At 44.7% G+C, this 25,495-nt stretch overlaps 2 protein-coding genes across 2 annotated transcripts in view; both read left to right on the top strand.

Annotated features, from left to right (window-relative positions):
• The window catches only part of EXOC2 (exocyst complex component 2), a 176,362-nt gene that overhangs the window by 15,328 nt on the left and 135,539 nt on the right, over window positions 1-25,495 (top strand). The window lies entirely within an intron of this gene.
• HUS1B (HUS1 checkpoint clamp component B) lies at window positions 7,717-9,060 on the top strand. The gene has a single exon (XM_004596525.2). The coding sequence runs from the start codon at window positions 7,744-7,746 to the stop codon at window positions 8,581-8,583; it is 840 nt and encodes a 279-aa protein (XP_004596582.2). The 5' UTR covers window positions 7,717-7,743; the 3' UTR covers window positions 8,584-9,060.

The following is a 25,495-nucleotide window of genomic DNA, read 5'->3' as shown; positions in this document are numbered from 1 at the left end:
CCAGATTGGCTGGTTTGCATATCAAAGGTGTGCTCCCTGGCTTGTGCCTGGCTCTGGGAACCAGCCAGCTATGCCTTCCCCGCTCCCTCTGGCTCCAAGGAGTCAGAGAACACCAGGACCGAGCCTGTGTGCCACAGCCACAGCGGCAGGGCTTCCTGACAGGGGAGCAGAGGCTGGTCCTGCTGACGAGGCGAGCCTGGGGCCTGAGGGCGGCCGGTTTTCTTGCTTTTGCACTGTACACTCGCAGCCTTGTTGTCAGCTTTGAGAAATGTCCTGCCTCACGTTTTGTACAAGGTGATTTTTTGTCGTTTTATGCAAGGTAATTTTATTTCGTTTAACATGGCCAAAATGCTGGCCAGCTAAAAGAATAAATAAATAAAAATTTTGTGTTTTTTAACAGTTATTAGGGGAAAGAAAGTAATTATGTCAGCAGTGTTTATCACTCATTTGGAACTTGTTCATTATCAAGTAGTAATTATCAAGTAGAAACCTCATCTTGACCTTTGAGTTATCTATTTAATTAATGGTCCAAATGTGGCTAATTAGATGGTGGATTATGGTCAGTTTGACTTTTTTGCTTAGAGTCTAGCTTAAAATTGGTTAGTTATGTTACACTTAGGATAGTAAAATAAACTTTATGCTTGCTCTTAGCCCAAAGGCTGAGAAGCAATAGGATAGTAATATAAAATTTGATTAAAGTAAAAGGGCCTGACGTGGTAACGTAGCAGCTGAAGTCCTCACCTTGCATACACTGGGATCCCATATGGGTGGCAGTGCTAATCCCAGCGGCCCTGCCTCCAATCCAGTTCCCTGCTTGTGGCATGGGAGACCAGTCACGGATGGTCCAAAACCTTGGGACCCTGCACCCGCATGGGAGACCCGGAAGAAGTTGCTGGCTTCTGATTGGCTCAGCTCCGGGCTGCTTGGGGAGTGAATCATCTGAAGCTCGCTCTTTCTGTCTCTCCCTGTGTCTGACTTTACAATTAAAATAAATAAAATCTTAACAACAACAAAAAAGGAAAATAATAGCTTTCGGTTTTCCATTTGTGCATTATGGGGATCTGAGGAAATCATTCTTACCAGCATTTGTGCATATATCTTTAGGTCACCACACCTAAACAGATGTCAGAAGGACAAACTTGGTTGCTGAACAACACCCCAAACTTGTCTGAGGTATTGCTACAGAATTCCTAAGCCAGGTGCACATGCCAGATACTGACGCTGGGGTGTTGGGAGAAAGTAGGGGTTTATTACAAAGCACAGAGAAGGGAGTGAGACAGCTCTTGCATAATTCCTCGGCTTTGTGGGGACTTCAGGGAGAAGGTTTTTCGAGATTGACCTTGGCAGCTGAGAGCTTTGTGGTCAGCTAGTATGTAGGTTCCTGGTTTGGTCGGCGGTGCTCACTGCCTTCCCTTTAGTTTGGTGAAGCTGTGCTCTTTAGACAATATGTGCTGGCCAGGTGGGGTTCAGCTGGTCTTGGGGCATGGAGGAGTGTGTGACATGCTGGTGGCAGTTACCCTCTGTCCCACACCTGAAATTTCTCAAAACAAACCCCTCTGGATAACACTGCCCAACAGTGGTTTCTCTAATGGAGAAGCAAACGACTTCCGGAATCTGGTGGTGAGAATTTTGTAGGGCCAACTGCATTACTCCCTCAGTTCAGCAGATTTCTTCTGGTGGAGGCCAGGCAAAGGCATCTTAGGCCAGAGGAGTCAGACAGGAGGCTGTATCCTGCCTTCATGTATCACCAGGGTTTATTGTCAGCATCGCACTTAGAAGCCCTCCTTTACAGTCTGCTGACTCTTGTTTGAGGTTTGGGTCAGGAAACAGACTCTAAGGGTTGCAGGCTGGGCATGTGGGATCTACCACTGGGGTTGTGCTTCTTCCTCTGACAGAGGTAGGTGTAAATGGGACATCATGTCAAGGCAGGTCATGGTGGGGAGCTGTGAGCTTGAACGCTAGGGAGTCACCTCAAGAAATTTGCTCTGTTCAGGGCCTCATTTGCACTGTTTCCGGTGGTATGTCCATGGTAATAGTAGCTTCAGAAATGAATGGGAAGAGAAGTGAGGCCGAGGAAAGCAGGATAGAATATCCAAGAATTGTGGACCACCGGAAAAAAAATTCATGCATGCATAATGAGTGTATGAGGAGGAGGAAAGATGAAATATTTGATGTAATAGTGACTGAAGGTTTCCGAAGTTCATGATAGACACCAAGGCACAGAGCGGGGGAGAAAATAGGGTCCGGAAATGCCGAGCAGCAAAGGAACAGTGACAGTATGACTATTTAGGCAAATAATGTCTATACTGCAGAATAATTTAAGAAAGTGGTGAAGGAGCTGCGTCCCCGGGGAGTGGGGACAGGGGGTCCCTTACGTACAGGATGAGGATTCCATCAGACTGCTCTTCAGAAACCGTGTGTGTGAGTTAACAGTCCAGTGGCACAGAACCACACGTGCAAGAAAAACAAACACTTTGTCTGACAAAATTGAGGGGATTAGTTGGCCACAGGGTACCTTAAATGTTGAAAGACAATCTTTAGAAAGAAAGGAAATGAGATGGGTCAGAAGCTCAGACCTACCTTACAAAAGGCAGAGGGCTAGAGAAAGAATAAATGAGTGACCTTGGATGTCCCCTGATCTTTAGCTCCACCCCCTTGCCCCCCAAAAAACCCCATACTCAAGCCCAGCATGTGATGAATGTTGCATGGTGAGTAACGCAGGCATAGCACAGCGCACTGTTGAATTAAAGACTAACGTCCTGACCTACAACCAAGAAGACAGCACAATGAACTCTGAGTAACTTCTCTGGCCTCTGGAAGGGAGAAATCTAATCCACAAATTAGACATAAATGTGCCATAAAAGTTTCTTCTCCCCAAGTTTATAATTGTAATGATCGCCTTATTCGTGTTTTATATAGCAGAACATTTTGTTAAAATATTTTGAAGCCAGTTAAGTTGTGGCATGATTTTGAGACCACTCAGAGGAAAGGAGAATTTTTTTTTTTTTTTAAAGAATCTACTTATTAGAGTGAGAGGGAAGACTACAAAGAGAGAAGGAGGTTTTCAGTCTGTTGGATCATTCCCAAATGGCCTACATGTCCTGCTGGGCCAGGCCAGGCCAAAGCCAGGAGACCAAAACCCCATCCTTGTCATCCGCATGATTGGTGGTCTAGTGGGACAATGAAGGGGGATCTTGATCCTTGCCTTATGTCAGGGACAAGGACAGTGACCAAAGAGATGAATCAGAAGCAAGCAGCAGACTCCAAGGGATGAGTTACTACTGAAAAAGCTGCCGGCACTGGCTCTTGTAGACACAGAGTGCCTCTCTAATTGATTCCCTTCTGAAAACCAGCCCTGGGTTTAAATAGTCAGCGGAGGGGCACAGCATCAGCCAAGCAGAAGATGGTGACAGACCTGCCCAGCTTCCTTTACAGGTCAGATGACACTTTGTCCCCCTGTCCCCCTGGGAGGGGACTATTAGCCCTCTGAGTCCTCCCAGCAGCGGCCCCGGCTGCTGCTTTCCAAGGCAAGATAGCAGGGAATTGGACCCAGAGTAGAGCATTTGGGACTCCGATCTGGGGAACACATGTCAGTTAGAAGCTTAACTTGCTGTGCCAGCCCTCGGTGTTGGATATTATAGGCTCTTTAAAATCCAATAGTTTCTGTGGCCTTTTGAAGTAGGTGTGAAAAGCCCACTGGACCATCCCGTAGGTGTAATTGACCCTATCATACTAATCATCATAACTCAAGCAAAAAGCTCTTTCAGTCTCCTTTCCCACTTGAATAAAGACTAAAGGGTTCTTGAGGCCTAAAATGAGCAAACTGTTGTCTGCTGTCCTCAGGCGTGCTTGGACCATTTCTTGCTGAGACCTGGTAAGCACTGATTGTCAGGGGGCTCCAAGCGGCCACTTGAGTCCAGCTGGGCCTGAGGCACTCCTGCAGACGGGGTGTTGTGTCGTCCATAAACCTGAGATCTGCCTCTGGATGCTGAGCGGAACATCAGGGATGCAGACCTTGGCCTCACCTTTGCCCATGAGCTTGGTACCTTTCGGGCAGTCCCCTCATGCTGCCCTGCAGCTCCCAGGCCCCGTAGAGGCTATGGGGAGCCTGGCATTGCTGGCTTGTTGGCCTTTTAATGGACAGAAGGTTGGGAAGGCATGGGAGTTGACTCTATGGAGAGTATGTCACATTTTCTTTTTTTTTTTTTTTTAAGATTTATTTATTTTTATTGGAAAGGCGGATATACGTAGAGAATGAGAGACAGAGAGGAAGATCTTCTGTCCGATGATTCACTCCCCAAGTGAGCGCAACGGTCGGTGCTGTGCCAATCCAAAGCCAGGGGCCTGGAACCTCCTCCAGGTCTCCCACGTGGATGCAGGAACCCAAGGCTTTGGGCCATCCTCAACTGCTTTGCCATGCCACAAGCAAGGAGCTGGATGGGAAGTGGAGCTGCTGGGACTAGAACCGGCGCCCATATGGGATCCTGGGGCGTTCAAGGCGAGGACTTTAGCCGCCAGGCCACTGCGCCGGGCCCCCACATTTTCTTTTACATGTCTGGGGTGTGAGCAAGTCTCATGAAATTCCTGACCAATTCCAGTGAGAAAGGCCTTTATGGAAATCCTGGGGAACCCATGGATAAACGTGGACCATTGTGGGGAACTAATGCCTTATGTTAAGCCATTCCCCAGCTGGACCAGGACTCCTGGCCTGGAATGAGATTCAGGCAGGACTCATGGATGGGCTGGAAGTGTGATGAGCTCCTGGCCAGCTCTTAGCTCCTGGCTGAAGGGTCTCGTTGTCGCCATGTAAGCCACAGTCAGGTGTATTCTCTTCCCCCTCCCCCGCCCCAAGGTAAGGCCAGACTTGTGAGCCTCCTGTTCCCTTGACTTTGTTCTCTGACCTGTGTCCTGGAAAGGTCCAGGGCTTGGGATGAGAGGCCCCTGGAACAAGCAGCATACCCGCTAGACCCCTGCCTGGCCTGGAGGTCACCTTCCCGATATGGCCCTGTGTCTTCCACTTGTGTCTGCAGCTCCAGCAGCAGTGGTGGAACCTCACGCTGAACCAGCAGCTCCCAAGTCATAGCCTGCACAGGAAGCTGCTGTCACACTGGGCTGCTGTGGTTGGCACCAGTGGGGTTTGCTAGATCTCAAACTACCTGCTGTCCCAGCAGCAGCCAGGGCCATCCAGGGCCTCGAGGGGCTCCTCTGCATCCACAGAGACTTCTGTGTCAGGCTGGCCAGAAAGGTCCCAACATATGCGGAGTGAAAGGGACCTTTCTTTATCATCTTGGCATTGGGGGGTCTGCCAACTCCTTTTACTTCCTTGGACAGTGTATATTACTGTGAACTGTGAGCCCCTTGCTGTCTATTTTTCAGTCCCAGAGTTCTCATCTACCACAGGTTGCCATGGTAGCAGCCAACCTCACAGAAGACCTCAATGGCCAATGGCTGGAGGTCTTGGGGAGAGAGAGCCAAATTTTTCGAGACTTAACTCTAGACTCTAATATGATAGAGAAAGACAAATGCCACATGTTTCTTGCATATATGGGTGTTTAAAAAAGTTGATCTGAACTTAGAATCATGGGTACTGGAGATTGGGACCAGATGGGGAAAGGAGAGAGATTGGTTAGGTATTAAAACGCAATCAGATAGAAAAAATAAGTTGTAGTGTTCCATAGCACAGTGAGATCACTATAGTTCACAGCAATATGTAGTGAAGAAGAAAAGGAAGGCTTCTGACACAAGGAAAAGATAAGGAAGTGGAAAAACCAGTTTCTTGGTTTAATATGTTCGTGTCTATGTATGTATTCAAATATTGCACTGTCACAGCCAGTGCTGTGGTGCAGCAAGTTAAGCTGCCGCCTGCAGTGCCCGCATCTCCTGGCGAGCTGATTGAAGTCCTACTTGTTCTATTTCCAGTCCAGCGTCCTACTGATGTATATGGGAAGGCAGAAGTGTTTGAGCCTCTGCATCCACACAGGAGACCTGGAAGAAGCTCCTGACTTTGACCTGGCCTAGAACTGGCTGTTGTGACCATCTGGGGACTGAACCAACAGATGGAAGGAAGTACTGTCCTTGTCTCTGTCTCTTTTCTCTGTGACTCTGCCTTTCGGATAAATAAAAATGTACAAGTATTACATGTCAGTTAAATATTTAAGTGAAAAATGAAAATGGATATGGATACTTAAAAGAAACACAAGACTCTGGAAGCACAGTGATGCTGTGCCGAGTGCTGGGAATGCTCAGCCTTGTGGACCCTGTCTGCTATGAGGGGTGGTGCCTTGCAGGTGCGTGGCGCACCGCCCCTCCCGTTGGCCACCTGCCACAGGGTGGTGGAGGGACTGTCTGGAGCAGGGACTGTGACAGTGGCCTCCCTGTTGCTCTCCTGCCTCCTGTCAATATCGAATTAAGTAAAATCGCAGCTTCAGCATCAAATTTCTCATACATACAGAACTCACTGTTGAGGCTTGGAGAGTCCTTCTGTTGTATTCCCATTTTTTCTATTAATGTAAATGTTAATTTATGTGTGTATTAGCTGCTGGAGGTTCATACAGTTTGTATATAAAGCATTTGTGGAGTGAATGTAATTATTGGGCAGCTCTGATAGGTGTGGGTGATGCTCGGGCTAGAAAAGATCAAGAAAATATACTTGTCCTCAAGGAGCGAGCATACAAGCTGGAGAGTCCTTCCCATTGTCGGGTCAGTGTCTCTGGGTGCCTCGCACTACGCGGGTGGTGAAGAAATGGCTTCCCAACTCATCTGACTTTGTATTGAAAATAAATAAATCTTTAAAAAAAGAATAATTCTTCTTTGAAATTTTTTAAAAAAGATTTATTTTATTTTTATTTTGAAAGTCAGATATACAGAGAGGAGGAGAGACAGAGAGGAAGATCTCCCGTCCGATGATTCACTCCCCAAGTGAGCACAACGGCCGGTGCTGTGCCGATCCAAAGCCAGGATCCAGAACTTCTTCCGGGTCTCCCACGCGGGTGCAGGGTCCCAAGGCTTTGGACAGTCCTTGACTGCTTTCCCAGGCCACAAGCAGGGAGCTGGATGGGAAGTGGAGCTGCTGGGTTTAGAACCGGCACCCATGTGGGATCCTGGGGCGTTCAAGGCGAGGACTTTAGCCGTAGGTCACCGCGCCAGGCCCTCTTCTTTGAATTTTATGCAAGGAAATAGTCAATCAGCACAAACATTTTATACAAAGGTTTTCACTGACATGTTTTGTAATAGCAAAAAAATAAAAAAACAAAACAAAATCCACTTACATGTCAGTCGTGGCATCATTGAATGATTGCGTGCTGCACACACTGGGGAGTCAAGCAGCCATCAAGTTGCTGTATGGAGGCTTGCTTTTCACCAACATTGGGAGGATGTCCATATTAACATTTTTGTGTGTGAAAATCGGATTGCCAGATATAGGTAGACGCACAGACCTGTGCATGTGCGTGAATGTGCCCCTGGAAAAAGACAGTGGGGCTAGTTACTGAGCGATGCTTTTAGTTGTGTGCAGTGTTGACCTCACGGAACACCTGCCTTGTTTGTACCCAGTGTGAGCTGTGGAGCCCTGTATATCACACTAGAAGGAGAGCTGGTGTCTGGCTGCAGAGGGGCGGGCCTGAGTGCAGGCGGAACCCTCCTGCTGGCCTCTGCTGGACTCTCAGCGGGGGACCGGAAGCGCTGCAGGACCTGCAGGCAGCAGGACGCGGCCTCTCAGCCACGTGCGGCCGCCCTCTCCGCGCCATGAAGTTCCGCGCCAGGATCACCCGCAGGGCCTTCCTCGAGCTCTTCATCCACCTGTGCAGCACCCTGGCGAAGCTGGCGAAGCTGGTGGTGCTCCGCGTGTGCCCGGACGGGCTGTACTTCGGCTCGGCGGGGCTCAGGGCCGTCCCGGAGGCCAGGGTGTGGTGCGAGGTGAGGCGCGAGGCCTTCTCGCAGTTCCGCATGGAAGGCCCCTCGGAAGAACACGACGAGATCTACCTGGAGCTGACCTCGGGGCACCTGGCCAGGGCCCTGAGGAGCGCGGGCGGCGCGTCCTCCGTGAAGCTGCAGCTGACGCACAAGCGCCGGCCGTGCCTCACGGTGGCCGCCGAGCTGGCCCTGCGCACGGGCCACACCCGCATGGTGGTGCACGACCTGCCCGTGCGGGTGCTGCCCCGGCGGGCCTGGGCCGAGTGTCCGCAGCGGCCGCGCCTGCCGAGCCCGGACGTGAGCGTCCACCTGCCGCCCCTGAGGACGCTGCGCAGCATCGTGGAGCGCATGGCCAACCTGAGCCAGCACGTGCTGCTGGAGGCCAGTCCGCAGGGCAGGATGCACCTGAGCATAGACACGAGCGCCGTGTCCATCCGGAGCTCGTTCGAGAACCTCGGCCGCCCCCCAAGGGCCCAGCAGGACGGGGCTGAGGACAGAGACCCCAAGAGCATGGCGCAGGTGCGTGTGGACAACCGCAGGCTGCTGCACTTCTTGGAGGCCCAGCAGATGAACCCCACCACGGCCCTGTGCAACATTCGCAGCGACGCCCTGCTGCACCTCGTTTTGCTAAATGACGACGTCTCTCTTGAATATTTAATTCCCACCGTATGAAAGTTGAGCTAGCGTGGATTTTGTTTGTTTTTGGACACTCTTTTCAAAATTGAAAGAGACCCCCGAGTGACTTATTTTGGGAGTCGGCCGTCTCCCTGACTTAGGCAGAATCTGTATTTTGTTGAGCTCTTTTTGCAAAATTTAAATGGAAAAAAAATCAGTGATGAAATAGTTGCATGTCTTGACCTTTTGTTTATTAATAAAGTTTATCATATAGATGATTTCCTTATTTATGCCTTACTGGGAAAAGCAAGACAAATGTTACAAAATAAAAGAAGATTTGGATCCTTAAAACAGTTGTATCAGTATTTTATGATAAGACGGAAAAACTGTATTGGTAGTCAATTTTAAAATAACTCACGTGGCATTTCCTGAAAGAGTTTTCTTGTTTTAGGGAGCTGGATCAATCTGAAGGGTGGCAGGTATGTAATTAGCAGTCGTGTGCATTACGAGGTCTCTGTTAAGCTATGTGAGTTTTCAGGCTGTGTCAGAGTGTATGGTTTTAGACTTATCTTTGGAGTGTGAACTGGTTTTTTGCCTGTCGTTCTGCATATGTAGTATGTTGACAGAATTAGGGGAATGGTTGTTGACGAACACAGAGGTTCTGCTGGAGGGTAAACTTTGGGAAACCAACTTTCTGTGCTACCTGGCTGGACCCTTCACCCCAGTCTGTTCTGTTGTTCCTGTGGGTGAAGGTAAGCAGGTGTGGTACGAGGGTGACTACACAGCATCTTGGGGCAGAATATAGTGACGTGGACCTGACACAGGCCAAAAGACTCGGTGAGTCTTGGGAGCGTGGCGGAGTGTGGAGATTCCAGGTGGAGCTGATGTGTCTCATGAGAGTATGTGCTTGTTTGCCATGGCACAGTGTGCTTGCACTGGCTTCCCTGCCCGTCCCACCCCCAGAAGGTGGGCTCCTAGGTTAGAGGCACTTCAGGAGAGGAGGAGTTGCCAACATCTTCAGAGGCAGGGTCGCTTAGAGGAGGGCTCCTGCTTAATCCACAGAGGGTTGCTACAGTGGGCTTAGACATGGCACACCCTGTGTGTCAGTCATGAAAGTCAGAATTTGGTTGGTAGCAGACACTCCTCAGGCTTCAATGGATGCTCCTGGTGGGTGCTGTGTAGCTTTTTGGGGGTCAGTTCTTTACTTGGAAAGTAATTCTTTATTATTTTTTTTTTTTTGAGAAGCAGTGGGAGAGATTATTGAGCATAGGCACAGTGATAAACAGTTTTACAGAGTGGTACTTCTTATTATGTCATGATACATTTGGGTTAGTTGTTTGTTTTTGAGTGAGCTCCTGTCTTCTGGTTTACTTCCCTGCTGTAGGTATTGTGTGGGGCTGGGCTGGGCCAGCCAACAGCCACGGACTGTCTGTATCTCCCTCGTGGTTGGCAGGTGCAGAAATACTAAAGCCATTGTTGCTACCTCCCGTGGCCTTCATCAGCAGGAAGCTGCATTTAGGAACTAGACCTGGTGTTGAACCCAGACCTCTCCATGTAAGAACCCAGTATTTTAGGCGCTAGACTAAATGCCTACTCCTTTGAATTTGTTTTATAATGGCTGTGTAGTTAAGTCAGACTCTTAGCTTGGCAACCTTCATTTTGTATATTCAATAAATTCCCATGGCTATGTTTTCATAGTAGTGAGTCATGCCCTGTGATACTTGTTGTGTTCTTTGTTTCTAATCAGAGTTACAGAGAAAGGGGATGAGACTCACATAGAAATATTCCGTTCCTTAATTCACTTTCTAAATTGCCACAATAATAGGGGTTTGCAGTGCAGAAGCTGGGAACCAGGAGCTTCATCCGGGTCTCCAATGTGGGTTGCAGGGGCACAAATTCTGTTCCTCTTCCTAAGTCATTAGGGAGCTGGACTGGACGTGGAGTATTAAGGATAGCAGTTGGTTCTCATATGGGATGCCGACATCATAGGTAAAGGTATTCTAGAAACAAGACAAACTGCTTAAATTCTTTGTCTCATTAAGATCTTTTTTTAATCTAAGTAGACTATGCCTTAAGTAAACTATTATCAGGGTTGGCACATGGGAGGATTTAACTGTGGTTTTCAGATGTATTTCCAAAGTAGTCTTCAAAAATTGTTCATATGTCAGTGTTAAAGTTCTGTGAACTTTCTGGCTTCTGGGATACACATGGACATGTGAACATTTTGTTTAGTGGATATTTTTGCAGATGCCTATAAAGCTTTTTTTAAAAAAGGATTTGTTGCAAAATCAGATGTGCAGAGCTTTCTTAAAAAAGCCTTTTGTTTTTAACACTTCAACTGCCAAGATAAAAGCTGTTAAAAGACAAATTCTGAGAGGAAATGATTAGAGCTGCAGGCTTTGTGCCTCGGCTAGAACACAGAAATGTACTATCAAGTTTGTTTTAGGTACTTCAGCATTTTTCCTCTTTGGTTTTCTAAATAAGTGAAAGATTCTAAGCGCTAGGTAAAATCTTTGTTTTATCTTTTCTCCCAGTAACTTTCTTTGTTTTCATAAATCCAATAAAACCAGGAGAAATGAGAAAGATGGTTTTGGAACGTAATCAGTTTATGGTGAATTATTTTTGTATTTCAGTTTTAGTAGTTAGCTCTTTGTAGTCTACTTTTTAAAAGTTGTTTTGTGTGTGTGTGTCTGAGGGTAGCCACATGCTTAGGTGAGTTAGGCTGCTGGTATCAGAATGCCTCCGCTGCTGATCCAACTTGCTGCTGATGGGTCGAGGAAAGAGCAGAGGATAGTTGCAGTCCTCCGGCTGCTGCCTGCTACATGCGAGACGCAGAAGGGCTTCTGGCTCCTGGCTTTAGCTCGGCCCCACCCTGGTCATTGCGGCCTTTGGGGAATAAACTAGTGGATGGAAAACCTTTGTGTCTCAATCTCTCTTTCTCTTTGCTTTCAGGCAAAATAAATCTTTCAAAAAATGGGTTTCATTTTTTTTTTTAAAGAGATAGACAGATATAGATCTTCCATTCTCTGGTTTACTAAACTGTTCATAGAAAGTAGGCTGGAGGAAGATAAAGTTGGAACTCAGGATAAGCCTCCCACAAGCATGAGCTTGAGCCGTCACCTGTTCTTTCCACAACACACTGCGCAGGCTGCTGGGCTGGAAGCTAATTGGCCAGGACTCCAGATTCCGCTAGAAGATGCAGCTGTCAGGCGATGACCTAACCGCTGTGTAAATAGCCACGCCGGTACTTCAGTTCACCAACTTGCAGAGAGAAGGTTGATCAGCAGACCATCTAAATGTCTTAAAATTTGAGTTCTCTTGGTGATACAGTAAAAGAATATTTCATGACAAACAGATGTGCACTCTGTTTTAAAAGCAAAGGCAAGCCATTTTTAGCTCAAGCATCTAGTCTCTAACTTACATACATTACATTCTTGTGCTTATTCTATCAAGTCTTAATTCAGATTTACACATTGGGTATCCTTTTCTTTTTTTAAGGATTTATTTATTTTTATTTGAAAGGCAGATTTACAGAGAGAAGGAAAGACGGAAAGTTATTATCTGTTGGTTCAGCCCCCAAAAATGGCTGCACTGAAGCTGAGCCAATCCAAAGCCGGGAGTCAGAAGGTTCTGCGCAGTCTCCTGTGTGGGTGTAGGGTCCCAAGGCTTTGGACTGGCCTCCACTACTTTCTCTGGCCACAAGCAGAGAGCTGGATGGGAAGTGGAGCAGCTGAGACACAATCTGGTACCCTCCCTGGCATTTGCCAGGAGAGGATTAGCCAATTGAGTCATCATGCTGGACCATTGGGTGTGCTTTACTCCATTAAAATAAATCTAGAGTACTGTGTGAATGCATTATTGCTGTAAAAAGATGGAAGAATTCAAAAGTTATTTGAAAGGCACTGTTTTCTTGTCTTTGTGTAAAGAGCGCCTTCTTTACTCTCGGAGTAAGGAATTGATTGAGGAATTAAAGTGATAGTTCTGTGGAAAACCAGATTTCACACTAACTTATGGCATCAGGTTTGTAAGTTATTTTAGCTTGTTCCACTTATATTTTCAGGGTGAGGCTGCTGTGAAGAAAGAAAATGTTTCACTGTATAGATACTAAATCATCGACAGAATATACTAAAGTACTTCTTTGATCTAGTAATGGATGTCCTCATATAAGTACTGTTTTTTTTATTGTGTCATTAAATATTTGTTGAAAGTAACATTGGCTTATTCATATGACTTTTAAAAAAAAGATTTATATATATATTTTTTGAAATGTAGAGCAACAGAGAGTGAGGGGGGCAGAAAGACCTTGGACTTGGTGTTTTACTCCTTGAATGGCACAGCCAGAGCCCGGAGCCGAGGAGGTCATCCTGGTCTCCTGCCTGCTAGCAGGGGTCCACTTGCCTTGTGCTTCTCTCACTGGCTCGCTTGTTCCATTGGCGGGGAGCTGAATCGGAAGCTGGGTGTCCATGACTCCAAACTCTCACTCTGCTGCGGGATGCCAGTGTCCCAAGTGGAGTACCGATGTGGGCACTTAACATTGGGCCGGAATGTCGGCCGGTACTCCAGTAGCTGTTGAATGTGTGCTCATTTAGTGAATAGCTTACCAATATCAAAAGAAATTGGAGTAATGTTGATTAACGACTCCTCTGTTTCTCCTACTTCTGTCTAGTAAATTTTTGCCATCTATTCTGGCTGTCTCATGTGAACCTCATTCAATATTGTGAGAGATTCCAAGAACCCATCTTCTACACTCTCAGTAGGTCCAGTCTGTTGGGAAATAGTTGACACATGAAATGGGCATGGAGATACATCGTATGATTTGTTTATTTAGCAAATACATAGCCCTGTTTAGTGACAAGCAGGTCATAAATTCTAAAGCTAAAAACACATTTAATATTTTGCAACTCGTCGACATAAGTGTATGTATATGTGTGACATTCTTAGTATTTTGATAGTGTCATTTTTATTGCCCATTTGTAAAATTTAGTCCTTTATATCCTTGTCCCAGGATATAATTCCTAATATGGTGGCTGATTTTATGTCCATAATGTTTTTATGAATAAAAATCTCTATTGCTTTATCACTGTGTTTTTAAAACGTAATTACTGGACCTGGTGCGATGGCTCTGTTGGCTAAAATCCTCCCCTGCAGTTGCTGGGATCCCATATGGTTTGTGCTGGTTTGTGTTCCCATCCAGCTCCCTGCCTGTGACCTGGGAAAGCAGTAGAGGATGACCCAATGTCTTGGGACCCCGCACCCACGTGGGAGACGCAGAAGAAGTTCCTGGCTTCCGATTGGCTCAGCTCCAGTAGATGCAGCCACTGGAGAGTGAACTAGCAGGTGGAAGCTCTCTCTGTCTTTCCTTATCTCTGTAAATCTGCCTTTTCAATAAAAATAAATGAATATATATATATATATATATATATATGTATGTATATATAAATAAAACTTCCTTGCAGTACATGCTGTAAGGTAGGCTTATTTACTTTGTCCTTTAGAAACCTCTTTGTCTTGAATGACTGTAATTAAATGATTTTAAATTGTAAATTGTTTTAATGAAACAAATAGGCTTGTAACACTCAAAGTCAGGCTTTTTGTTCAATAATGACCCTAGAGCACATTTTCAAAGACCATTTTAATACATCTGGAAAATCTTTGCAACATGTACTGTCGACTTCAGATGAGGATTTTTTTTTTAAGATTTATTCATTTGAAGGGCAGTGTTACAGAGAGATGGGTGAGCAGAGAGATGTATGTTTGTGCTGATTAATTCCCAAATGCCCACAATGGGCCAAGCTGAAGTCAGAAGCCAGGAGCTTTGTCTTGGTCTCCCACATGGGTACAGGGGCCCAAGAAGTTGGCCCATTTTCCACTGACTCACCAACTATATTAACAGGGAGCTGTAGCAAAAGTGGAACAGCCTGGACTGGAACTGGTGCCCAAGTGGCATACCGGCATTGTAGGCAGCAGCTGTACATGCTATGCTACTATGCTGACCCCAGATGTGAGCTTTTCTTTAAAAGTATCCTTGACACTGGCAAAGATTGTAAAACAAAAAATGCCTAGGAATTAAATTTTGTCCTCTTAAGACTTGAATGTTTCCTGAACATGGTAAGAAATGGTGTCATCTGTTTGTGGTATTCTCAGTAAGCCAGGATTGTTTGAGCGGCCATGCGCTGCTGATCGGAGGTGCTGGAGAGTCCTTGCTTTCTATAATTTATTCCACGAACTATGGGTGGAATGAACTGTTAATTTGCTGTTGGCACCATGTTGTACTTCTCAGTTGCTAGCTTCCTGAGAAATAATTTGTCATTGGGTGTGTTATAGGTGAATGTGGCATGGTAAGAACACACCATTTTAAAAAAAATAGGAGTCCAAACAGCATATCCCGGGCTTTCAGCTGCCTCTGCACCTTCCGTGGTGTGTGCCCGTCCATAGAGGCCCATCGTTACCTGTTAGCACTACAGCTGACTTTGTTTTACATGGACCCGCTTCGAAGGTAAGATGTGCCACCTTCTAGAAATAGGTTTGAAATGGATTTGTAATATTGAGAGTAAAATAGGAATACCTTACACTAGTTTTTAGTTTTGCCTTTTTAAGACAGAAGTATTTTAATTTTAATTATGCTTCTGTATAGAATGAGCTGGAGTGCCAGTTACATAAGAAATATCCAAGCTTTTATAGTATGGGCTGTTATATACACAAATGATGTCATGAAGCATAGAATGGTATAAAACTACAAAAAATAAGGAAAGCATGGTCTTTCAACTTGAAAATTTGGACCAAGTGCTCAGTGTGACCCACATGCTGACCTGGTCGTTGCTGTAATGCTGGAGTCAAGGCTCAGTGGCATCAGGGGGTAATTAAATTGCCGCCCACTGGTAGCCTCAATTTTCATGCCAGTTGAAGGGCACATTTTCCTTCGGGCAGAAGTCAGTGAGGCGAGTTAATGAGTCTGGAAATGTTCCCCCTTCCATGTCAGGGCATCTTGTGGCAAGATGTTTGTTAAAGCAGTTGTTGGGATTTTGTGTATCTTTGCTGGTCTGTAAGTTTTATTAGTAATGTGTTATGAAACTAAGTTTCATGTTTACCAGTTTTGTAATACCTTTGAAGTACGTTGTAAAAACAAGCTTTCTTTCCCTTGTTTTGTCTGCAAAAGAGGTAGCAGTTATATATCCTATTAAATTAACAGTCATTGTGAAAAATTATCTAATTTTATGGAAACAAATTTTAAGTCAACTCAGTATGTCTATTGTTTAATATTGGCTTATTGGTTATTATTGTGTTTTGTAAATGTCTAATATAAAAAGAAATATCTGTTGATTTTCAGAGTTCAAATGCAAGTGGTGGCAATATTTACAGTTAGGAACTTCCTTGAAATTTTTTCCTGTGTTTGAATTCATCCAGAATCGTAGCTTTTATTTAGTTGTTTTGTCCTGAAAGTGTTTCTTAACATACACTGGTTTTCAGCCTTTCCGGAACCTGTATACACCTTACATTGTCTTTGTGCTTGAGTCATGTGGTTTTGGCAGGAACCCCCAGAAGTGGTGTTGGAGTCTCCTCAGTGCGTCACGTCAGGAAGCGCATGGCACACCTGTGTAGACAGGACAGATTTCCGGTTTGACTGTGTGGTTTAGGTGACGCGTGAGGTCTTTCGTTTTTTTCCTTTGCAGCTGATTCCTTTGTGGAAAGGGCTTTTGAGACAGTATGTAGTTTTAGATGCACTGGTAATTATTGCTTTATTTGTATATAATAGTTAACATAGTAAAAGCTCCCTTTTTTCCTTCCATAAATATTTGTTCACTCGTTTATATTATTAGGATAGACTTGAATTTTTTTTATTAATATCATTTATGGGTGCTTGAATCTCCTAACTGGACAATAGCAGCCCCTTCAGCTGGTCTTGTACTCTGTTCAGGGGACCCCGTGTTCAGCAAGGGCTTCCTCACTGACAGGAACACAGTGCCTCAGGCTGGCTTTGGGTTGCCCTTTGTCGGCCCTGGATTGGCTGGCTGTGCAAGGATGCTGTCTCCTCTCATTGGATAATGGTCTTTACAAGTTGACACGTGTTCGTTGATACTGATTGCTTCTAGCTTCTTGCACTGTCCAGAGCTAGGAGATACAGGCACGCAAACACATCTGCCAAGTTTTCATGTCTCCACATGTGCATCCTGGGCATCTATGAAAGACTGAATTCATGCATCTAGCTTTAGTGAAGAGTTTCTTCAGCTCTCTTGCTCATTTTACCGCACTTGATCTTAGCCAAAAGGCTGAGAAGCGATTTTTGTTCGTTTTAAAAAATGTGCTGGGGTTGCTTGTCTTGTGAAGTTGTGAGAGTTCTGCACCCTGGAATACTTCCTTCCTGTCTGTGTCTGCCTCCTTATCTTCCCACGATGTGTGGAAGGGTTTGATTTTGATGAAGTTGGAAAACACCCATTTCCTTTCCCCGATTGTTTGTTGTATAGGAGCACCCCTCAGACTCGGTGTTCAGGTCAGTTTTTCATTACTGTAAAATCCCTGAGGGGAACTTGTTGAGAAGGACAGGATTTACTTCCGCTGGCTCTGTGGTGCTTCACAGTGGTGTGAGGGACAGGTGCGTTGTGCCGGCGTTGGTGGATGCTGGCAGAGCCTGCTTGGAGGAGTCATTGCTCACGGAACGAGCCCCTGGTGAGACCCAGCACCCTTCCACCCAGCCCACTTTGCCGATGCAGATCAGGTCCCTACCGTTAACCCATGAGCAGTTACCATTTGACTCTGGGAATATGTCCTTGTGTCTGGAGAGCTGAACTTCTGTTCAGTCCATCGCACTGCAGTAATGAAGATCTTCCTGTGTTAGCCTTTTTGTGGTTTATAATTTTAGTTTGGAGATTAAGTTTTATCGCCCATCTTGAATTAGTTTCCTAAAATGGTTATGATACTGCCTTAAATACCTTCCTCCCCACACCCTGTAATATTGGCATTGATTCATTCCTGCACTGTTTAGTGAAAAATATATTTTCTTATTAAATTGCTTTGATGCCTTGGTGAAAAAAAATGATGTGATCATATAAGTGTCTGTTTCTGGATTCTGTTTGGCCACATTCATGTATGAGATTATCTAAATGCCATCAACACACCATCTTCATTGTTGTAGATTTGTAATACACTCTAAATATTATGACTTATTCTCCCTCCTAAGGTTGTTTGGACTATTTTAGGCCCTTGGGAAAGCTGTAGGAATTTCAGAGTCACCTTGCCAGTATCTCCACCTAAGGTTGGGGGAGAGCTGATAATTTCACAACGTTAAGCTTTCTGATCTGTGGACATGGTCTCACTTCATTTTGTCCTTTATGTTCTCTCGGCAACATTTAGTTGCAGTTCATTTTTTAGCCTTTAGTTCTTTTTTTTTTTTTTTAAATTAACTGAATGTATTTTGTATAGTTTCACTTCTGTATCTTCACTTCTGTATCACTTCTATATCTTCTATATCTTCAAATTTTGTGATTTCATTGTCGAATTATTTCTTGCATATATATGTGTGTGTATATATATATATATATATATATATATAACTCAATCACAGTCGCTATAGTAAAGAGTCAGTTACTTTTATAGAGTCTTATTCTTCATGAAATGTAAGCTCTTGCTAAATTCGATCCAGAGTGCTGTTGGTTGCTGAGTAGCTTTTCTGTGTGAATAGTTGTGGCACCTGCAGATAGAAATGCTTCTTCCCTTCTCTGTGCTTTTTATTTCCTGGGTTGAGAGAGATGTGCTTGCTGGCAGCCTGCTCCCCTCCCGCCAGCAGCAGCCTGTGTTGAATTGCCGAGGTCTCCCCCAGACCTTGTTGGCTAAGAGTCTCTCATTGCCAGTAGGTGTTCAGCTTTGTGACAGGCTTCGCGTGGCTTCTTGTTTAACGCGAGGGCTTCCAGGAACTGATTGTTTTGGAAGTTAAAACTGCCTCTGCCTGTCTTCCTTTCTTTCCTGTTTTCGTAAACAGCTCACATAGGCTTGGCGGGATTGCGTTCTGGAACTTCTGATAGAGTTCACAGTGAAATCACCTGGACCTGGCATTGTCTTGTAATGAAAATTTGAATGATGGATCTGTTTAATCAATACAAAGGTATGGCTGAATACTTAATAAATATAGAGACAATCATTTTGTTCAGTTTTGGTAACTTTCTCTTTCAAGATATTTAAAAATATTTCATGTAAGTTATAGAATTTACCGGCCCAAAGTTGTTTGTGCAATTTATTCCTCTATTGCTATTTAAATGTCTTTACTGTCCATATTTATTGTGGATTTATTTTATTTTTCATCCACAGTGATTTGCTAGGATATAAAAGTGTTATAATTTTTGGTAAATAGCTTTTGATGTTAAAATTTTTATAGTTTAGGTTTTTTTCTTTTTATTTGTAAGGCAGAGTAATAGAGAAGGAGAAAAGATACCTAGAGAGAGAGAGAGAGAGAGAGAAATCTTCCATCTGTAAGATCATTGCCCAGATGGCTACCGCAGCTCAGGCTGGGCCAGGCCAAAGCCAGGAGCCAGGAACTCCATCTGGGTTTTCCATGTTGGTATCAAGGGCCCCGTACTTGGGCCGTCTTCTGTCACTTTCCTTGGCTGCATGAGCATGGAGGTGGGCTGCAGCTGGAGCTCTGATGTGGAATGCCAGCTTCATCTGCTCTGTCCTGATACTAGCCCTCCTTCTCTTTTCTTTTTATTCTTTTTATTCATTTGTACCCTTGATTATTTTCCCCCTTCAGCTTCCGCCCCCCAACCCCCATCCTCTTCCCACTGTGCGCTTGCCTGCCTCTTTATTTTGGATTTCTTTGATCCTTTTCTAGTTCCTTTTGTTTTTTGTTTGTTTTAAGATTTATTTATTTTCAATGGAAAGACAGTTTTATAGAGAGAAGGAAAGACAGAAAGATCTTCCACCTGCTGGTTCACTCCCCAGATGGCCACAATGGAGCAGAGCTGATCTGAAGCTTGGACCCAGGAGTTTGTTCTGGGTCTCCCACGTGGGTGCAGGGTCCCAAGGCTTTGGGCCATGCTCTACTGGTTTCCCAGGCCACAAGCAGGGAGCTGGATGGGAAGTGGAACAGCCAGGACACCAACCAGCCCCTTTAGGGGATCCTGGTGCTTGCAAGAGGAGGATTTTAGCCAATATAGTGCGTCTTGCTGGGCCCTTTATAGTTTCTTAAGGTGAAAACTTAGATATTAATTTCAGATTTTTCTTTTTCTAATGCACATTTTAAAATGTTGGCATCCCGTATATTCTATTTTACTTTTGTCAGTCGATTCAAAATATTTTCATATTTCCTTTGATCTCGTCTTTGACCCTTGGACGATTTACAAGTTTGTTCTGGCACTTTTTTTTTTTTTTTTTAAGATCTCATATTGCTGTTGGTAACTCAGTTCTGAAGTGATCTTTGGGCTTTTGTCCTGGAATTAATTTTCACCCCTTTTGTGGCCTAGCGTGTATACTGTGTTAAAGTTTCCCTGGGTGCTTGAAAAAGCACATCGTTTAGGTCGAACGATGGTCAGTACTAGATCAGTAGTACTGTTTGTATCTTCTGTCGCTTCACTGTTTTCTGTTTGTTTAATCTGTTGGCAGTACTGCGAGTGGGCACCAGTACTGTGGCCTGACAGGTTAAGCTGCTGCCTGAAATGCCCTCAATCCAAGTGAGCTGCAATCTTCAAGTCCTGAGTTTCATCCAATGTCCCTGGTGCTCTGTTTCTGCTCGAGCTCCCTGCTAATGTGCCTGGGAAAGCAGAAGGAGGCTCAAGGGCTGGGGCCCCTGCACCCATGTGGGAGACCCAGATGGAGCTGCTGGCTCTTGGCCCAGCATTGCAGCCACTGGGGGAGTGAACCAGCAGATGGAATCAGTCTGCATCGTCCTCCCTGTCTCCCTTCTGTAGCTGCCTTTCAGATCAATAAATCTTTAAAAAATGCTAAAAGGGAATACTTTTCATGTATTATTCAGTGAGGCTTTGTTTCAGCTATTTGGAAGTTCTTTAATGAGGTGCTTTCTTAGGTCTTTCTGACCCACCCGTGCCTTCTTCGTTCTGAAATCGCCTTCCAAATTACCACGTAGTGCTGTTTTGATTGAAGAGCTTCCTACTGATTTTCTTGTCATACAGATTTGTTGGTGATGAACTTTCTCTGATTTGAAAATGCCTTTGACCCCTTTGCCTGTCAGGACTTTAGAGATCTTTAACTAGATTCTGTGGTGCTGTCTATATAGAAGGACAGTTTTTTTCTGTAATTATGGTGATTTGTGTTGATAGTAATTCTTCATATATTTTCAGTCTATTCAACTCAGTGTATTTTTCATTTAAGATTATGTACTTGTGTGGGGTGCCACGCAGTTGGGTCGGATGGCATGGGTGTGTGATGAGCACTGCTCCTTGATTAGCAAGGCTGCGAGGAGTTTCTGGCAGCGAGGCAAGGCCTGGTAGAATGTCTCTGGTCGCTTCATTGCTGCCTCACCCCATTGTATGGATACTCAGTCACCTCTCTGATGTTTCATAGAATTCTCCTGAGGTTGTTGCTGTTATTTTTCTGCCAATGTGAAGTGATTCCTGTAACTGGTATGACACCTCAAGTTGATCAATCATGTTATGATAAAAACATCTTTAGTGATGTAAAGCTATGACACACAGCTAAAAGTATACAATAGTACAGTTGAGCCCACAATGTCTCCAAACATCCTGTTATGTGCCCACTTTTGTCCTGAAGTTTGCCCTAGTATAAGTAATGTTTTCCTTAAGAAATGGCCTGATAATATCTTGGAACAGATGGCAATCATGGAGGTACAAAGAGTTTGTTTACCATGCGCCTCGAACTGTTACAACACATGATATGACGCATTTTAGTTTCTCACCACAGAAAGCAAAAGTATATGGGGCATCTTCTAAAGGGAAACAAATGTGAACCCCCTCAAAATGGCTTGAAATCTCAATCTTATACTGGCACTTATATTTAGGGAAAGAAAGCAGTTTATAAAAACTTCTTATATTGGCACTTATATTTAGGGAAAGAAAACAGTTTATAGGATAAAAGGAAGTTTCTTGTAAAGGCCCTCTGTTTGTAGATTGGCTGAGGTGCCTTGATCCCTTTCCCTGCCCTTTAGCAAAAGAACGAAAAACAATTGAATCAGCACTAGGTGAAGGTGACGGTAATTAATGCATGACTTGATTATAAGATTTAGCAAAGAATCTATGTTATATGCTTTTATAAAATCCTTTCATTTATGATCTTTGAATTCTGTACTCTTAATATTTTAAGCAATATTAGTTTGTGTTTAGTAAAAATTGATTTTGAGTGTAAGTAAACTACTTGTCACTATGTAATTGCATGCGCTGCCAACCGTGGAGTTCCTGGCTTCAGCCAGGTGACTGCAGGTTTCAATGAGTAATGGTTTGCCGAAAATGTTTTCTTTGAAGTAAAATAATATTTTTTAGGATTGATTTTTGTATTTTCTTAACCATGATGTAAAAATGAAACAATTGGATATTGTGCAAAAGCTTGTGATGATTTGTGTATAAATAAAGAAGGCAGCTTTTCTGAGTTGTCCATGATGAGCATCAAGCCATAGTGGTCCACGTCTTATCTCTTCCTCTTATCGTCTCGCTGAGCCACGCATCCTTTGCAAGCTCTCGGTCAGCTGGAGCTGGTCTCCGGCATACTTGCAGTTCTAGAATTTTCCTTTTGTACAATATGCATCTTTCTGTTTAGAACATCAATCTCTTTATTTACATTTACTGTGATTATGTATTTCTTTAACAACATTCTTGTTGTCGACTCAAGTTCTTTTTTTATTCTAAAGTCCAATACTTTTAATTCCATCTTCCATGAACACTTACATACATCAACATACTTTTTTATTATTTTTTTAACTTTCACAATTTTTTTTTAATTACATTTGATTTTATGACACAGTTTCATAGGCTCTGGGATTCCCCCAGCCCCTCCCTGTACCCTCTCCCCCATGGTGGATTTCTCCACCTAGTTGCAGTATTACAGTTCAAATCCAATCATAATTCTTTCATAGCAAGCATGTAGTTTGCATAGTGTCCAGCATCTTGTTGTCCAGATAAATTCAACAGTTTCTTGGGGAAACCATCTCTGGTCTGAAGGCAGAGCTGGTAGAATATCATCCCGACCAATTAAAAGCCACAACATAACATCAACAATTGTCTACAACCTTATGGAGTTAAATGATATAGTACTGAGTGACCAGTATGTTAGAAAATGTAAGTTCTTAAGCACATCCTGTGATTACTTCATTGACCTTTCAATTTTAGTTTATATGCAACTGACTGCTATATACCTTAAAACAGCTATAGGGTACTATTCAGCTGTCTTGTGTCTATTTTCATTTTTGTATTTAGTAGTTTATAGTGTTGAAGCATAATTTTTACTCAACTTGGCGTATTTTGGGATAGTCCATGTTGGCTTATAACTCTAACAAGGCATATGTCAACAGCTGAGGTGCTGAACAGTTTTAGGAGGGGTGTGCAGAGAAATCTTCAATGCCTCGTTGGGGAGTCACTTATGTTCGTGTCCTACCTAGTAAGGAATATGTGAGTCCAGGCTAACCCTTTCCTGTCTGGTACTAAGCTTTCCTTGTTGTTCTCTGTGTATCCAATCCAATTTTTTTTTGGTGTTGGTGGTTGGTGGGGGCGCTTCGGGGCGACCCTGATGGTCGTTGCAAGAGGGGATGGGCATCCAAAGTTGGAACTAAGTAAGGACCAGAGAAAGCTCCTCTCCCAAATCCCGATAGAAGTGTACTGATCTTCTGTTTCTGAGGCCCACTCAGGGCTCCTGGCTGTTGTTCCGATGACCTTGGATCCTGTGAGGAAGGATCTGGGCTTCTTCCATCCCATGTGGGAGATCCAAATGGGGGTTGGATGACCTCAGAGTTGTTGGCCTCTGAAGGCACTCCAATTCCCCGTGATCTCCTTGGCAGTTGGGATGTAGTCCTTGGTGCCTGTGCTGATAGTCCTTGGTAAGGATCCGGGAGTCTCCAGGGTGACTCAAGCTCTTTTATATCGATTCTGAGATCCAGCTGTGTTGGCCCCCCCCCTTTAAAAAAGATTCATTCATTCATTTTTATTAAAAACATTTTACAGAACAAGAAGGGGAGATTGAGAGGCTTTTCATCTGCTGGTTCACTCCCTAACTGGCCAGAGCTAAGCTGATGCAAAGTCGGGAGCCAGGAGCTTCTTCTGTCTCTCATATGGGTGCTGGGACCCAAGGACTTGGGCCATCTCTGCCGCTTTCCCAGGCTGTCGGCAGAAAGCTGGACCTGAAGTGGAGCAGCCAGGACTAGAACTGGCACCCGCATTGGATGCCAGTGCACAAAGGCGGGGGATTAGCTTGTTGAACCACTGCAACAGTGCTGGGTCCTGTTTTTCATTGTCTTTTATTTTGCTTGTTAAGAAGTAAAAAAAAAAGTCTAGACTTTTCCCCACTCTGTATTGTGACACGGCCACTAACTCAGTAAATTCTGTGACACCAAGTGTGTGGGTTTTCCCCACATACTGATCAGGCAGTTCTCCAGCAAACATCATCGGAGTGTCCTCATTCAGTTCATCCTTGGTCATAGCGTCAGATCCCACAGGTGGAGAGCTCAGGCTCGCAGGCCTGGGCACCATGGCCGATGCCATTCTCAAACGCTGGCTTGTGGCTTGTGCTTCTGATATGCTGGCTGTAAATCGTGGTTTCCACACCGCCTTGGGTTGGATTCAGTTGCCAGATCATCTCGCAGAACTCAGGAAAACGTTTCATTAGTGCTTGCCCCACGTATTGTAAAGGACACGAACATGAGCTGTGTGAGTGGCAAGGGGCGTGCCCGGGCTCAATGCCATGTTTTCAGCTCTTCAGGAGCTCTCTGAGCGCCATCTCTTGGGCATTTTCTGGGGGTTTTCTTAGCTTGGCAGGAGTTTGGTGTGGGCTAAGAGACTGCTAACCCTGCCTTGGTGTTTGCGGCCGCCAGCTTTCTTCCTGGAGCTGTCCCAGAGTCTCCAGCCACCAGTCTTCTCCATAACATACAGAAGCCCTTGTCCCCAGGGCGTTCCAAGGACTTCAGGAGCCGTGTGCCTGGGAACAAGTGGCTTCATTCATTCACATTTTCTTTTTCATATACTGAATCCTTTTTATTATATCCTGTGTATGGGCATGAAGACATTTTAGAGACCCAGTTCTGTTCTGTTCTTTTTACTTGTGGTCAAGTTTCAGACTCTCGCCTCCCCTCTGGCGGGTGGCAGCTGGAAGCACTGCTTCCATCCTGCCCCCTGCCCCTTGCTCTCTGTGGATCGCTGTAGAAACTCCAAAGCTGGGTCACAGAGTGTCAGTCATGACTCTGGGGTGGTGGAAGAAGGTAGGGTTTTGTTTGTAATGTGTGGAGCAAGGAGCCCTACAACCGTTGTTAAATTCCGGGGTTCCCCAAGAGTTAGGGGCGAAGACCCTTAGAGACCGAAGTTGCGGCCAAGGGGTGTGCACGCAGCTGGTGCTTGCGGCCTTCCTCTGAGTGCTTGGGGATCATGTTCTCTCTGGGAAGTATTAATGATGGACTGAAGGGCTTCAGTCAGTCTGTGGGGTTAATTATTTTGTGCCCTTGATCTAGAAGTCCCCTCAAGTCCCTGAAGGTGATGTGGACACCAAGGTGTTATCTGAGTCGGAAATGACCTTGTGAGTCCTGTCAGTCTGGTGGGGCTGGCATCCCACTCTGTTCGTGCAGGGAGTTGAGTCGAGTCTGTGGAAAAGCTGGAAAGGGCCTAAGGGAGCAAGGACAGGAGAGTGTAGCTAGCATCTGCACTCCAGGCTCTGTTTGAGGTCTCAGGTTCAACCTTTATATTCCTGTTTAAACTTAACTATCTGAAGAATTTTTATTTTCAGTTTGTTTTAAGACGGCTTCGTTTTTGTGCCATGTAACCCATTCACTTCAAGCTGGGTAGTTAAGTGTATTTCTGAATATTCATGCAATCAT

This window comes from Ochotona princeps, chromosome 1 (assembly GCF_030435755.1).
Source record: "Ochotona princeps isolate mOchPri1 chromosome 1, mOchPri1.hap1, whole genome shotgun sequence".
In the NCBI taxonomy this organism is placed as follows: domain Eukaryota; kingdom Metazoa; phylum Chordata; class Mammalia; order Lagomorpha; family Ochotonidae; genus Ochotona; species Ochotona princeps.
This window is presented reverse-complemented; position numbering and strand designations above follow the sequence as displayed.

What these genes read in the sequence shown, in the direction of transcription:
- HUS1B (XM_004596525.2), top strand. Translation starts at nt 7,744, where the DNA reads ATGAAGTTCCGCGCCAGGATCACCCGCAGGGCCTTCCTCGAGCTCTTC.